We start from the raw sequence: 15,398 nt of genomic DNA on the forward strand, positions 1-15,398 counted from the left end.
GTACTAGGAGTACTCATTGTCCTTTCAGTGCCATGAATTTATATCAGTAGTTCAGGTTCAGATTTCAGATTTTTTCCCTTTTTTGAGTTGTTTGTACATTATTCTGAAAACCTCCACTCATTAATGAAAACAGAATCATTTAAAACTTAGAATTTTTTTTAAGTTTATTTTTACTTATTTTGAGAGAGAGAAAGAGAGAGCAGGAGAGAGGCAGAGAGAGCGAGAGAGAGAGAGAGAATCTACACTGCCAGTGTAGAGCCTGATGTGGGCCTCGATCTCACAAACCACAAGATCATGACCTGAGCCAAAATCAAGAGTTGGATGCTTAACCGACTGAACCACCCGGGCGCCACATAGAATATTTTTAAGCCCATAGAAAAGCTGAGGAAAAAAAACTCAGTACAGTGAACACTATACATACTCTTCACTTAGGTTCACCCTCTGTTAACATTTTGCCAACCCATTCTGTTTGTGTGTGTATATAAATACATGTGCACACACAAACGTACTCCCCTTTTGAAACCATGTGAGAGTATGCTGCAGGCATCTCTTAGGAACATCAGCATCATGAGAGCCCCTCAGAAAATTATTAATTCAGTAGCATCATCTAACATGCAGTTCATATACAAATTTCCCTAATTGTCTCAGATATCCTTGATATTTTTACTTTGTTCTTCATCTAGGTAGGATCCAGTCAAGATTCACACTTACTTGGGTATTGTGTCTCTTTGGTCTTCCCCCAGTATCACCAGATATCACCAATATAAAGACATGTATCCTTTGTAATTAGTACAGTTAAGTAATCTGTAGGATGATGCTGAGAGAGAATATCCTGTTCTCCTCCAGTAGCTTTTAACCCAGTGATTAGGATACGTTGATAATCTTTCCCTAAATCACTAATTACTTTGGGAGTTACAAATGGCATTTTTAAATTTTGTTATTCTTTCCTTATTTGTCATCCAGCATTCTTATATATACACATATTTTCCCCCAACCCCCATCCTTTTATCTGTCTCTTTTAATGGATTCATAGATTTTTTTTTTAATCCAGTTGTTATGATCCATTAACTATTTTTATTTTTTAGATGCCCAAGTTTGGCCAGTAGGAATTCCTTCAAGTTGGCTTCTGTTTTCTTTTTTTAATTCCAGTGTATGTATGTATGTACATACACTGGAATTAAAAAGGAATTAAAAAGTAACATACGGTGTTGTATTAGTTTCGGGTACACAATATAGTGATTCAACAATTCTTTACATCACTCAGTGCTTCTCACAACAAGTGTGCTCTTAATCCCCTTCACCTATTGCTTCTGTGTTCTTTTGAAATGACCCAGTTAGTCCCTGAGGTCTTCATTGCTTTCTGTCACAATTAAGATGTTCCATCCACACATCATGTTTTCTCTGCCTCCAGCTTGGAACCAGCCATTTTCCTAAGGAGCTGTAGTTCTTTTATTAGCAAATGGTATTTAGAAACCAAAATCTGGGTGCTGGATATGCTCATTACTACTGAGGGTCATTGCTTCTGTGATCTTTTTTTCTTTTTTAATGAATTTATTTATTTAGAGAGAGGGACGGCACGAGTCTGGGAGGGGCAGTGAGAGAGGAAAGAGGGAATCCCAAGCAGGCTCCTCATTGCCAGCTTAGAGCCCAGTGTGGGGCTGGAACCCACGAATCTGCGAGACCATGACCTGAGCCAAAACCAAGAACCAGACCCTTAAACAACTGAGCCACCCAGGCACCCTGCTTCTGTGATCTTTTAATGGAAAAATGTAGTACATGTGTTTAAAGAATCATGAGTTCATATTGATAATTCGTATTCAAATTTAACATCACGTTATTTTCTTGACTGCTTTGGTTTCATATTACGTGTATCTCTTAAACCAAAGATTTCCACTAATTTCTAATTTATTAAAATTAGCAAACATTTACTGAGTTCATATAGTACGTAAGGTACTGAAATCTGAGGAAGCATTGAATAAAATGTAGTCTCTGACCTTAATAATTTAGTTTAATGGTAGGAAAGACAAATACATGTAGAGACGTAATGGTGATGTGTTATGATATGGACTTCATGATCTCAGTGTGCAGACAATACAATAGAAACTTTGATAATGACTAAGGGGTGGGAAAATCTTCATAGGTCTTGGACTGGGTAGGATTTCTACAGGGGAAGATTAGAGAGTAAGGACATTTCTGATAGAAGAGCAGATCAACAAATCAGTGGAAGGAGAATATGGTAGAAGGAAATTAACATTCTCTTTATGTCTGACTGTCATACTCATTATTTTCTTTATATAAATTTTTCTTCCATCTGTTCCTTTGCACTTGTGACCTTTCTTCTGCCAAATCTGGAAAGCCTTATCATCTAGTTGTGTTAAGACCCTGAAAAGCGTTAGTTCAGGTTACTCTCTTTCTTTTCCATCTCCAACTTTGTTATGAGAGTAATCACTTTGGTTAGCATGCCTTATTACAGTTTCCACATCATCTCACTCCTTATATAAATTGTTGCTTCTGTTCTGCCAATGACTAGGAAATCAGGCATGTAGTCTGTTGGGTTTTAGTGTAGGGTAAGAGTAAGTGTACCCATTGTGAGGGCCTCATGAGCTTCTAATAGGTCGAATGCCTGGGCTGTGGTGTGTGTGTGTTTTGATCACTTGGAACTCTACTTAAATAAGCCTTTTGTTCTTTCTTCCTCTCAGCTCTATTGAATTCTGTAGATATTCTGTAGCTATCAAATGCATATTAATTGGAGAGTTAGTGACGGTACACTTAAAAGTAGAATATCTCCAGGGTCTTTTACCTTGTCTTAGAATTAACTAAATTAAGAGTATCTTTTATTTTCAGAGTTTCAGTGAAGATGTGTTCCAGTCGGTCAAGTCTTTATTACAGAGTGAGAAGGAACTATGCAGTGTATCAGCGGAGGACTGTTTAAAGCAGGAGGAACATGCCAATTTGACTGAGGTTTGACATAATACTTTCTATATCTTTTCCTAATAAAACACAGTGTATTTTCATGCTATTTTGTAATACTTTCTATATCTTTTCGTAATAAAACACATGGTACTTTTGTGTATTTTCATCCTTTGTAAAGCTGCATCGTCTATTTTTAAATTGTTTAAAATCTCTCTATATTAATTCAGTATGAGAAATACCTGTTTTAAATATCCACCAACATAATTGTCTTAGTGTATTATAACGAGCACATTTAATTCAGTGCATAGACATTGTTGATCACTCATTGGATATACAGCACTATATTAGATGATTCCTGCTGTACTCTGAAACATGAAATATATACTATTTTCATATATTCATTTTTTTGGCTATTGTTAGTTTTCTTGGTTATTTAAATTCAGCACTTTGATACAAAATGAAAAAGTAGTGATAAATTTATTTTGAAATTAATATATATACTAAAGGTATACTAACTACTTGCTCACCTATTTCTGTGCTACATCAGTGTTTCCAGTCTTTGTTTGGATTTATTACTGTGAAAAGAAGTGAATTTTTTCTTGCAATACAGCTGTAGTTAATCAACACATTCATGTTACCAATGTTACCAAATGAGAGAAGTAAGATATTAGGTTATTCAAGCTCAAAGATGATAAGTATGTTAGTTAAAAAAAATTTTTTTTTGAAACCAAGGATCTAATAAAAAATAGGGATTTTCATATATATATATATATATATATATATATATATATATATATATATAAATTATTGTCAAATGGATTTTCTTATTTTGGGGAATGCTTTTCTTCCATACTCCTTGAGAAACTATACTTGAGATAGTTCCACAGGATGATGAGCATACCTTTTAGGCCTAGTGTTCTCTGACCCAAGCCTTTTCTATTTGTGTCTGCTAATTTCTGCGGCTCTTGCCTGTTATCTTCTTTGTTATCCCTCCTGCTTTACTTTAGTAAAGCCCAGCCACCCTTAATCTCTTCACTTGTTGCCAAGTGTGACAGGTCTCCTGTGTCCTTCTGCCCTCAGTTTTCCAGCCTGTTTTCTCTAGCTGCTGACGTAGTGCCTTTCCGAGCCCACATTCCTTGGCAAAGCCTTCTTTGGTCGATGGGAAATATAAAACTACTGGCATCTTCAAAACCCCATGTCAACTTATTTTCTCTTTTGTATACAGTAAAAGGAAACTTGAAAGAATAGCAGGAATTTCTGTCTCACTTGAGGGTGTACGTAGCTCAAAGTATTTTTTCGAAGAAAGGAAGCTTGTTTTTAAGTGTCTCTTTGTTACTGAGTGCCTGTGCTGTGCCAGGCACTTTCCTCCACATTGTCTTGTTAACCCTCCCAACCGTGGAAGAGGAGTTGTATTGCTTTAAGTTTTATAGATGAGGAGATTGGCTCTTGGAGCCAAACAATGTACCTAGAAACCTGGAATTAACTGAACACTTTTGGGAAGTAATAACCATATCAGAATAAGGATCCCGGGGTAATAGAATATTGTGACTTGGTTGTAACTCATCAGAAAGGGATAAAAAGTACATTGAGTGTTGCTTTCTGTTTTAACTATGTTGCTTTCCCATAATTCTTGAGACTTGATTATCCATATTGCTGTCATTTAAGTATTTCATATTTTTAGTCATAGTACTTGTTTAGTAGATTTTTGTCTTCAAATGGAAAATTTTCCTTCCTATGATGTGGCAGACCTAAAGATAATATAAATTTTAAAAATAATACTTTTTGGGGGTTACAAAAGTAGTATGTAATGCTTATAGAAAATTAAGAAATACTGAAATCATGAAAAAGAATGCCTGTAATTAATCTTACGAATTAGGGGAAAAGAAAAACATGGTGAAAAAAAGTAGCAAAAAATAAGAACACTTATAATTCTACCATCTAGAGGTAATCACTGCTTACTTGGTGTGTCGCCTTCCAGTATTGTTTTTCATGTGTATGTTTTTAAAAATAAGGTTGAAATTGTGTATATACCTGTGTCATCTTTTCTGTAACTTGTCCTTTTTACGTAATGTGACATTTTCTCATGCCATTAGATATTCTTTAGGAATTTAATTTATGTAAACTTTTGCAGAGAAATCTCTATTATATGGGTGTTGAAGGAAATAAGTGGTAATATCACAGGGAGTCAGTAAGGAGTCTTGGGGGCCTACCCAGGGAAGGCCTCTCTGAGGCGGTGACATTTAAGTTGGCTCTTGAAGAATGAGGAGGAGCGAGGCATGTAAACATCCGAGGAGCAGTGATCCAGGTTGAGGGGGCATTACTGCAAAGCTCTTAGGCATTACTGCAAAGCTCTTAGACCCAGAAAAGGGACCCATGTGTATGACTGTAAGCAAGGAAAGGTTGAAAGCACCAGCTAACCCAGAACCTTGGAGCCTCAGTTAGGACTTTGCAGTGGGAGGTGTGGAAGGGTTTTGACAAGGAGGTGACATCATTCCTGAGACCGGGTGGGACAGGACTGTAGTCATGCAGGGAGGTGGTGGCAGGGGCATGGAGAGAAGTGGACGTATAGGAGATGGGTGTGTGGAATAGAACTGATTAAATTTGCGAATGGAGTGGACATGGGGAAGGTTGAAGAGCTGCCTTACGGAGCCACTTCTTTGGTAAAAATCCTTTGTGCTGATCTTTGAAAATTGGAATCATTTTGTCCATGACAGCATTTAAAAAATGTTTTTAATTGAGGTATAATCAACGTGTAGCATAATCAGTTTCAGGTATATTACAGAATGATTCAACATTTGTATATAGCAGTCAGCATTTTAACATTTTATGTGCTTTTTTCTATTTCTCAGCTCTGTCAATAATTGAGATAAGACTTAAAAACTCAATGGAGATTTATTCCTTTTTTATTCAGGTCACATTTCTAGGTTTTAATGAAGAAACAGATGCCGCTCACATACAGGTATGGTTGATTTATTGAACTGGAAAAGACCATGAGAGATTATTTGGAACAAAATTTGAGACCATGAAATTTGCCTTATTTGCCTAAAATGTACATTCAACTCTTCTGTTATCATTCCTATTTGAAGCTAAAAGATGACATTTTGAGATCTGCTTTTGAGTGTGCTTTGGGCATTTTCACTTCTAGCATTTGCAGAGTATTCTTGTTACAGAGAGCAGTTTTAGGTTAGGAGACCACAAGTGTGATATATCTGAGAAGGCTGCAAGCCACAGGCTAACTTTCCTTCCATTCTGTGCATAACGTAGAAAGTAAGACTTCTTTTTTATTTTGGGTGGCCTCAAAATCTGACTTCCTCAGATTATTATATTTTTAATTGAGATAATGTTAAATTTAGAAGGCGAAATTTGTAAAAACTAGTGATTAGCTAATGCAAAAATTTTAGCCTGATTTTGGCAGGTATTTAGAGAGAGACTGGTAGTTGAGATTATGATCAGCAAAGGAAAGTTTCACAGTTACATAAAGAGGGTTGAAGGTCTTGCAGATGTGGTAGGCAAACTTTTTTTTTATACCTTATGCTGCTTCTTAATATTTGTGGTTGCCACGTGTTTCCTTTTGTGGTAGTAAAGTGTCTCCTAATAGAAGAGGTAATACTGTTCACTTCTTTATGAATAATGCATATCAGGTGATAATGAAAATTCTGCCGTGTGTTTTGATTGTGCCTTTGCCTGAAGGAAATAGTTTATTTTTATTTAATTGTTGAAAGTGTATTTGTTTTGAGAGTGTGTGTATATGTGTGCACACGTGTGGAGGAGGGGCAGAGAGAGAATCCCTAACAGGCTTCACACTGTCAGCCCTGATGGAGGGCTTGAACACGCCAACTGTGAGATCGTGACCTGAGCCGAGACCAAGAGTCGGACGCTTAACTGACTGAGCCACCCGGGCGCCCCTGAAGGAAATAGCTTAGACAGAAGGCACAAGAGAAGACATATTCCTGAGAACATAAGGCTGAAAAGAGAAGTGTTCTGAAGTATTTTTTTTTAATGTTTATTTATTTTTGAGACAGAGAGAGACAGAACATGAGCAGGGGAGGGGTAGACAGAGAGAGGGAGACACAGAATCCGAAGCAGGCTTCAGGATCTGAGGTATCAGCACAGAGCCGCACTTGGGGCTCGAACTCACGAACTGTGAGATCATGACCTGAGCTGAAGTCAGATGCTTAACCGACTGAGTCACCCAGGCACCCCCTAAAGTATTTGTCTCGTACTGTAGTTCCTCTTTAAGAGTTACTGATAAAGCCATGTTTATAAAGGAAAGTACTCTTTGAGGGGTCAAAGACATTAATAATTCTTTCACTGGGTTAAATATTTACATAAAAAAGACAGATAAGTAAAATAACAAAATCTATTTTCTTTATATCTTCATAAATTTTTCAGTTAAAATCTAATACAATATGTTGGAGAGGAGAGGCTGAAAAATAGATTTGTATTTTGCAATTGTAAAACTTAAGCTCCAAGAAGTACATTCTATTGGGAAGAATCTCTATATGTATGAAAATTCCATTGTTAACCTGAAGATTGCAGGTTGATATTTGCAGCTAAAAACTCTTAAAAGCCTAATTGTCATGGATTCAGGAGGTACCATGTAAAAATGCTTTGTAGCTTGATATCAGTACTTGAAAAGACTGCAGAAACAGCAGGTATTACAATATTTTAGTACATTTTATTTTTAAGTTAAATTGTGTATGATAAACTATATTAACTATTTTGAACTGGAAATTACATTAACCAGTGGACCTTATGATTTTCAGACAAAGCCCACATTATAGGAGTCTTAACAAAAGTGTTATGGGGCAGCTGGGTGGTTCAGTCGGTTAAGCGTCTGACTTTGGCTCTGGTCATGATCTCATGGTTCATGAGTTTGAGACCTGAGTCAGGCTTTGCACTGACAGTACAAATCCTGCTTGGGATTCTCTCTCTCTCCCCCTCTCTCTGCCCCTTCTGCATACATGCTCTCTCTCTCTCTCAAATAAACTTAAAAAAAAATTTTTTTTTAAAGTGTTATTTATTGTATCGTTTTAAATTAGGATTTAGCTGCAGTTTCTTTGGAACTTCCAGATCTTCTGAATTCACTGCACTTCTGCAGTCTAAATGAAAATGAAATTATTTGTATGAAGGATATAAATAAATCATCAGATGGAAACAATGGTTCTCCAAATCAGGTAACTTTTATATATAATTTCTAATGAGTTTTTCAGGGCAAATTTTACAATGACATTTGATGGAGAGTATTAAACTTTTAAATGCTTCAAGTTTCTTTTTTTTTAAATGCTGTCTCAAGGAAATACTATTTATAAGAAACATAACTCATGAAGCTTTGAAATTACTGAAGGATTGAATAACTTTGGCCATAGCTTTCAATTAGATTTTTCATGTGTGAAGTTCCCTAAATGATAATGCCCAATACATATTAATTTGTTTTAGAAAATACATTTCTGGGTTTCTTGAATTTCTTCTGCCTTTGTATAAACTGTAGGCACTTTCCCCTTTTATGACCATTTCCAAATTTATATAAATATTGTGTGTGTGTTTTTTTTTTTTAACATTTATTTATTTTTGAGACAGAGAGAGACAGAGCATGAGCGGGGGAGGGGCAGAGAGAGAGAGGGAGACACAGAATCGGAAGCAGGCTCCAGGCTCCGAGCTGTCGGCACAGAGCCCGACGCAGGGCTCGAACTCACACACTGAGAGATCATGACCTGAGCCGAAGCCGGACGTTCAACCGACTGAGCCACCCAGGCACCCCATAAATATTGTGTTTTAGAGAACATACTTTAACTTGTTTTCTGGTTAAAAAAATTCAGTGTAAAGTGGACATTGGAAGACATGTTCTTTATTTGTAAATAAAAATGTCACCATTTCAGACAGCTAGTTAGTTTTATAACCTTCAGCTTTCCGTTCTTATACTAAGTATTATTTTGTTAATAATACATCAAAGATAAATGCTTTGCATTTTTTACCTCCTAAAAATTGAGTTAGTGGGTTTAAAATTTGAGTTACTTATTATTCCAAGTATTAAAAAACTACAGTGTTCATATGGAGGTCTATAGATAACAATAGAACTGCTTGCCTCATTTCCTTAATTATATTCTTCATTTATATTTACTTTGTTTTATTTGCTAGGATTACAAGAGGTGATTAGCTATTTAGTTTCCACCTTTTCCAGTAAGTCATTTGTCAATATTTGCGTTTTTTAAGGTAATACATATGGAAAAAATCTGATGGCTTAGATTCCTGATCAAAGCTGTAAACATCATGGTAAATTGTAAAAGTAGGGGAATTTAGGTCAAAGGAGGGGAAGATTCTTTTATAATAGGAGAGAAGGTGGTATCATGCTGGAAGCCACTGTAAAATGGGATACAAAAATAGAACAGAACCTGGTTCTTGCCCTCATGCAGTTTACAGTGTAGTTGGTAAGCTAGGTTAATGAGCAAGGGAACTCCTAGGGCTTATAGTAACATAGGAAAGCATAATTGCCAAGGGTATGGGTGGTAAGTTCTGTAACATTTAAGGAGCTAGAGGAGGTGGAATTTGAATGCCGGATGGGAGAAAGATTGGGAGGAAAAGAGATTGGGAAGTGAGAAATGTAGAGAAAGAATGAAGAAAAGAATTAGACAATACAAAATCAGGGAGCCTTCCAGGATCCATGCATTTCTTTTTTTCCCGAGATTGTGTTATTTCTAGACTTCACTTTCCAGATACTGTGCTTTGTTTGTATAATACATGTTGAAATTAAAATTATTTTTTATCATCTTTCATTTTCCCCAAGAGTCACCATTCTGGAATGCTCTGTGTCATGAGAGTGTCACCTACATTACCAAGGCTCAGAATTGATTTTATCTTTAGCCTGCTAAGTAAATACGCTACTGGTATAAGATATACCCTGGACACATACTTGCATCAGAAGCGCCAACTTGAGACTGCTCAGGAAGATGATGACGACACCAACCAGTCCGTGTCTTCCATAGAGGATGACTTTGTCACTGCTTTTGAGCACTTAGAGGAAGAAGAGCCTTTAAAGCCATTTACTGATGGTTTGTTCTTTACTAGACTTTCTCTTGAAATAGGAAATTAAAGTCTGATGTTTGGTTTTAAAAGTTTTAAAGCTGCCTGTTCCACTGAAATTTATTTTGAAATTTGATACCGTTTCAGCATTTTACCTGTTTGTTTTTTTGATTGTGCAAGGAATTTTTCTTATGATTTTTAAGTTCATTGCTACCTGGTTTTTAGTTTTGCTCTTTCTGTTCTTATTTTGGTAGTACTGTTCAAGCAGTGTTTGCTTCATTACATTAAGTGTTTGGACCATGCCTGGGTTCAAATTTGAGAAGGGTTAGCTGGCAGAGGGACGATATTAGTGTTTCTAACACACAGCGACAAGAAACTAAGCATTTTGTAGACCCAGATATTCCCATGTGTGAGGTAAAATGAAATTATGTTAGTGAAAGGTGTATTTGCTCTCAAATTCATTTGGGAGGAATCTGGTAAACCACAGAGTGTAGAAGTCATTTATGTTACAAATAAATATTTCATGCTTAAAGTCTACTTACTCCCATTGATGTGAATTAATTTTTAAAAGATTCTGTTCAAGAATAATTTGATCACTTTATTCTTTTCCTATAGGAATAAGCATTGCTGCACTAAAGAGCCAGTGTGATGCTGCTTCACAGACTTCTTCTGGTCACCATCTAGAAACCCATGATTTAAGAATTCTGGTTAGCTCTGGGAGGCAGAAGTCATTGGCTAAACCTTCAACTTCCTTAATAAATATGCTGGGACATAAAGAACTACCTTCTGTGAAAACTTCAGTCACAACATTAATTTCTGAGCCTTGGATCCAAAAGAGTTTCTATAGATCATCTAATGCTTCAGATAAAGGTAGTGATACACAGAAAATGTTTTTTTCTTCTTCTCCTGCCTATTCCTCTGAATCTGAATGCTCAAGTCCAAGTCCTGTTATTTTCTTGGATGAAGAAGGATATCAAAAAAGTTTAAAAGCAAAACTTGAGTTACCTAAAATTCCTGTGATGAAAGATGATATAGAGGATTCAGACTCAGAAGTAAGTGAATTTTTTGATAGTTTTGATCAGTTTGATGAGTTAGAACAAACTTTAGAGACTTCTTGTCCATTTCTAAAAGATCCTGTTGTAGGGAAGCCGTCGCAAAAGAAAGGACACAAACATGAAAAATCTTGTTCTGTAACTACTACTATGAATCCTCAAAAATTCAAGTTTGAGCGTCCAGCTCTCCCAGCTAACGTTAGAAAGCCAACTCCTCGTAAACCAGAATCCCCTTACAGTAACCTGTGTGATGCCCCAGATTCACCTCGCCCAGTGAAGGCGTCAGGGGAGGACAGTGGTTTGTTTAGCCCTATTCGATCCTCTGCCTTTAGCCCTCTTGGAGGTTGTACTCCTGCTGAATGTTTTTGCCAAACAGATATTGGTGGAGATAGGATTCATGAAGATCATGATTCTGTTTATTACACTTATGAGGATTATGCAAATAGCATCTCATGTAAGGTTCTGGGCTCTGTTCTTCATACCCAACATACTAATGCCACATCAGACATTAATAGCATTAAGAAGGGAGAAAATAAAACCATAGCTCTTCACAGTGGAAGCCTTGATCAAAAAAGTAAATCTAAAAATAAATCCTTGATGATTAAAGATACTATTCAGAAATTTGCCTCAGACCTTGTGGAAAAAAGTTTTGGCAGTGCATTTAAAGACTTACAGAAAGGAGTCTCTTCGTGTACCAATGCGTTGTGTCACCTGGCTATCAAATTGACATCCTCTGTTTTTCAGATGGCATTTAACGAGCTGAGAAGGCAGTGTGCGTTTTCACTGAGAGAACGTGCTGTTAGTGGTCTGGCTAATTTTTTGGTGAGTGAAGCTTTATCAAATGCTTTCAGGGATTTACAGTATGTAAAAAAGCAGATATTCACAAACACAGTCGCTCGGTTTGCTGCGGATCTTGCGGAAGAGCTTGTTTTTGAAGGCATCATGGAGGTGTGTCAGTTTTCCTGTCCCCCAACACCCGCATCTCCACAGTGTTGGCCGTTTGACTATGAAGACAAAGCAGTGAAGTCCTACGCAAAAGACCTGTCTGAGTCTGTATTACAGGAAGCATTCATCGAGCTTTCACAAGCCGGTGTGACCTTCTCAACCAAGGCAGCAGTTAGTGTTTCCACAGATACCATAAAGGATGCCAGTGCAGGAAATTTAGTGCCGCCGACACAGACCTCCACGTTTTCCCCTGCTTTTAACAACCAGACCCTTATGGAGGCAAAACCCATGCAGGAACATAAAAAGGAATACACAGTACAGCAGGCCTTGTTTTGTACTTCTGGAATTGTTACTTCGATACCAGTACCCTTGGCAGGAAGTGCCCTTCTCCCATATCATATCTCATCTAATATATATCAGTCAAAATCTCGTCGGTCATCGGATGATAGTAATTTGAATGGCGATCCTATCCAGACATGTGTTACCACAAAAAACAAAGACGAGGAAGTAGCGTGTCTCAGAAATATTTGTTTACCCTCAGACCACAATCCAGGTAACCAGAATGACTTTAAACCAACTAATGATGCTGCTGAAGTGCAGAGCTCTTCAAAATTAACAAGTGATCCTGTGATTATTAACAACTTTTCTGCAGCAATGGTGCATACGATTGTAAATGAAACTTTAGAGTCAATGACATCATTCAAATGTACAAAAACAGTTGATGAACAAACAGATGGTGTAACTAAAACAGTAAAGGGAGAAACCCTTCCTTTCTGTTCTGATCAAGCAACAGTGCAACAGAGCGAAGTTAGCAATAAGGATATGTTTGCTGATCGATTATCTAAATCTATTATTAAACATTCCATCGATAAAAGCAAATCAGCGAACTCAAATGTAGATAAAAATGCTGAACGCAAGGAAAACTTGCTTGTTCCTGGAGAAGAGTCACAGTTGACCTTGGAAAAGTTCCCCAAATTTCTCGATGGTCAAGATCACTTAACCCCCTGTTCACTTTCAGTAGGAAAGGACTGTGTTCCAGAATGTAAAGGTTCTATAGTTCATGGATTTTCTTTAGAGACACCACAACCTTGTCCGACAATTGTGGGTCAGAAACCTGATTTGAAGGAAGTTGCTAAAGACAAATCCATGAAAAAGGATAATTTGAATAATGCAGCACTTGAGCCCTTGTGTTTTGGTCAAGACCACCCTTGTCCTCATTCACATACTTTCTCCTCTACAGTGCTTACGTGTGTAGATGGTTTGCACGTGGAAGATAAACAGAAGATTAGAGACGGCAATGTGATACCCGATACTCCTCCATCCACTCCTCTAGTACCATCCCAGGCTAGTTCTGAATGGGATATCAAGAAGTTAACCAAAAAGCTCAAGGGGGAATTGGCAAAAGAATTCGCACCTGCTACACCACCCTCTACGCCTCACAACTCATCTGTTGGTAGTTTGTCTGAAAGTGAACAAAATACTATAGAAAAAGAAGAGTTCATGTTGAAACTCATGCGATCTCTTTCAGAAGAAGTGGAAAGCAGTGAAGACGAAGAGCATCCGGAAGTGGATGTGAAGTCAGAGCACTCAGGGAAGAAAGTTCAGTTTGCGGAATCGTTAGCTACGCACATCATTTCTCTGGCCACAGAAATGGCAGCTTCCCATTTAGATAATAAAGTAACTCAGGAACCCAAGGTTAAAAGCCCTTGCTTAACTGTGAAGAGTCAAAGAAGTGTGTCACCTACTGCTTTAAGTCACTCAGAGGAAAAGTTACAAATATTATGCAATTTTGCAGGTGACCTGGCAGCAGAAGTCATTACGGAGGCTGAGAAAATAGCAAAAGTTAGAAGCTGTGTGCTTTTCAGGCAAAGGAGGAATAGTTGTTACGTGGACGGTGGCCGAGACGATAGATCAGAAGAGAAGTTGGAGATGGAGGCTCTAGCAGACCTCAAAGAAGTAGATCCGTCCAGTCTTTCATTACCACCAAGTTCTTGTGTGTCTGGTCTGACGTACAAGTATCCCAGCTGCGAAAGCGTGACAGACGAATATGCAGGTCACATTATCCAAGTGCTCAAACAGGAAGGTGGTAATAGTGAGTTAATAATGGATCAGTATGCCAATAGACTTGCCTATCGATCTGTTAAGTCAGGATTACGAGAAGCAGCGAAGGCAGCCCAAATGAAGTGCGGCTCAAAAATGTTCTCCGTGCAGAGCTCACAGGTGACAACCAAGAACGACCTCTTAATATTCTTAAATAAAGGACACCACCAAGAAGTAGATCACGAACGGCAAAGTAAAAGAAGTGGAGTTTACCTTTGCAAAAATAAAACTTGTGAATGGACGCTGGATACATACAAAAATGACTGCTCTGAACTGTATAGTTTTTCAGCCTCTCTTGCTCACGGCGTAACAAGAGATGTTAAAAAAGAGCTGACAGTGTCTACAGTTGGCTTGCCAAAATCCTTAACAGATTCTTGCCTTTATGAAAAGTCTGGACGTGATGAAGAAACCAGGTCACCCGCTGAGCCAGAATTTCCTCAGGCTCTTCAGCCTTCCCCGCAAAATCACAGATTTTACCACAGTACAGGCAGCTTAAATGGGTTTGGTTATGGAGAGAGTGTGGTTCAAGCTATAGAACAGTATGCGAAAAAAGTAGCGGATGATACCTTAGAGCTCAGTTTAGGATCTGCAGTTTTCCATGCGTCTGAGTCCACAAAAGCAGCTGATAGGGTCACTTATGCAGAAAAGTTGTCACCTCTTATAAGTCAACCCTGCAGATATTGTGACCGTAAAGAACTACATGATTGCACTGGAAATTCATCTCAACATGTTTCCAGGCAGGATTCACTTGCTACTAGTCAGCCAGCTTCTAAGTCAAAACTTAGCAACATCTATCAGGAATCTAGAATTTTTCATCTTGATGTCCCACAAATTCATGTTGGTCTTGATAAGAAGACAGTGCTTGCGGAGAAGATAGTTGCTGAAGCTATTGAAAAAGCAGAGAGAGAACTGAACAATACCAGTCTGGCGGCTGACAGCGGGATTGGACAGGATGGCGTTAGCTTTGCCGAAAGCCTTACCACAGAGATAATGACGTCGGCGATGACCAATGTTGGACGTGCTGTTAGCAGGTGAGTCTCAGATTTCTTTTGGGTCTTAGGATAGAATGAAACGTTAAACTTGATCATATGGGTCTTAGGTCCTGTTCCCAAAGGTACAATTATTTTTAACTCCTAAGTTAACAAAAAATTTTCCATACTACATTTGTGTATTGTTTCATATCCTGTACATTAGTCCTCGTCTGTGTTGTCTCATTTTTTCCCCAGCAGCCCTCTGAGGGGAGGTGTTAACCATCTCCCAAGCTGGAAAAAGAAGCTTAGGGAGGATGGTCACCTTGCCTCGTTCACAGAGCTACGAAGTAGGTAAAGCTGGATTGAAAGAACAGCTGGAGGGTTTTATACAGCAAAT

The 15,398-nt window shown here is 37.9% G+C and overlaps 1 protein-coding gene across 6 annotated transcripts in view; it reads left to right on the forward strand.

Moving 5' to 3' along the window:
* The window catches only part of AKAP11 (A-kinase anchoring protein 11), a 50,407-nt gene that overhangs the window by 16,195 nt on the left and 18,814 nt on the right, over nucleotides 1–15,398 (forward strand). For all 6 annotated transcript variants that reach the window (XM_060637096.3, XM_060637095.3, XM_060637094.3 and 3 more), the window contains 5 exons: nucleotides 2,845–2,961; nucleotides 5,825–5,872; nucleotides 7,956–8,090; nucleotides 9,698–9,962; nucleotides 10,549–15,061. In XM_060637096.3, coding sequence (XP_060493079.3) covers nucleotides 2,845–2,961; nucleotides 5,825–5,872; nucleotides 7,956–8,090; nucleotides 9,698–9,962; nucleotides 10,549–15,061 — 5,078 coding nt within the window. The remainder of the gene's footprint in view (nucleotides 1–2,844; nucleotides 2,962–5,824; nucleotides 5,873–7,955; nucleotides 8,091–9,697; nucleotides 9,963–10,548; nucleotides 15,062–15,398) is intronic.

The sequence above is a fragment of the Panthera onca genome, chromosome A1 (assembly GCF_046562875.1).
Source record: "Panthera onca isolate mPanOnc1 chromosome A1, mPanOnc1 haplotype 2, whole genome shotgun sequence".
Classification (NCBI taxonomy): domain Eukaryota; kingdom Metazoa; phylum Chordata; class Mammalia; order Carnivora; family Felidae; genus Panthera; species Panthera onca.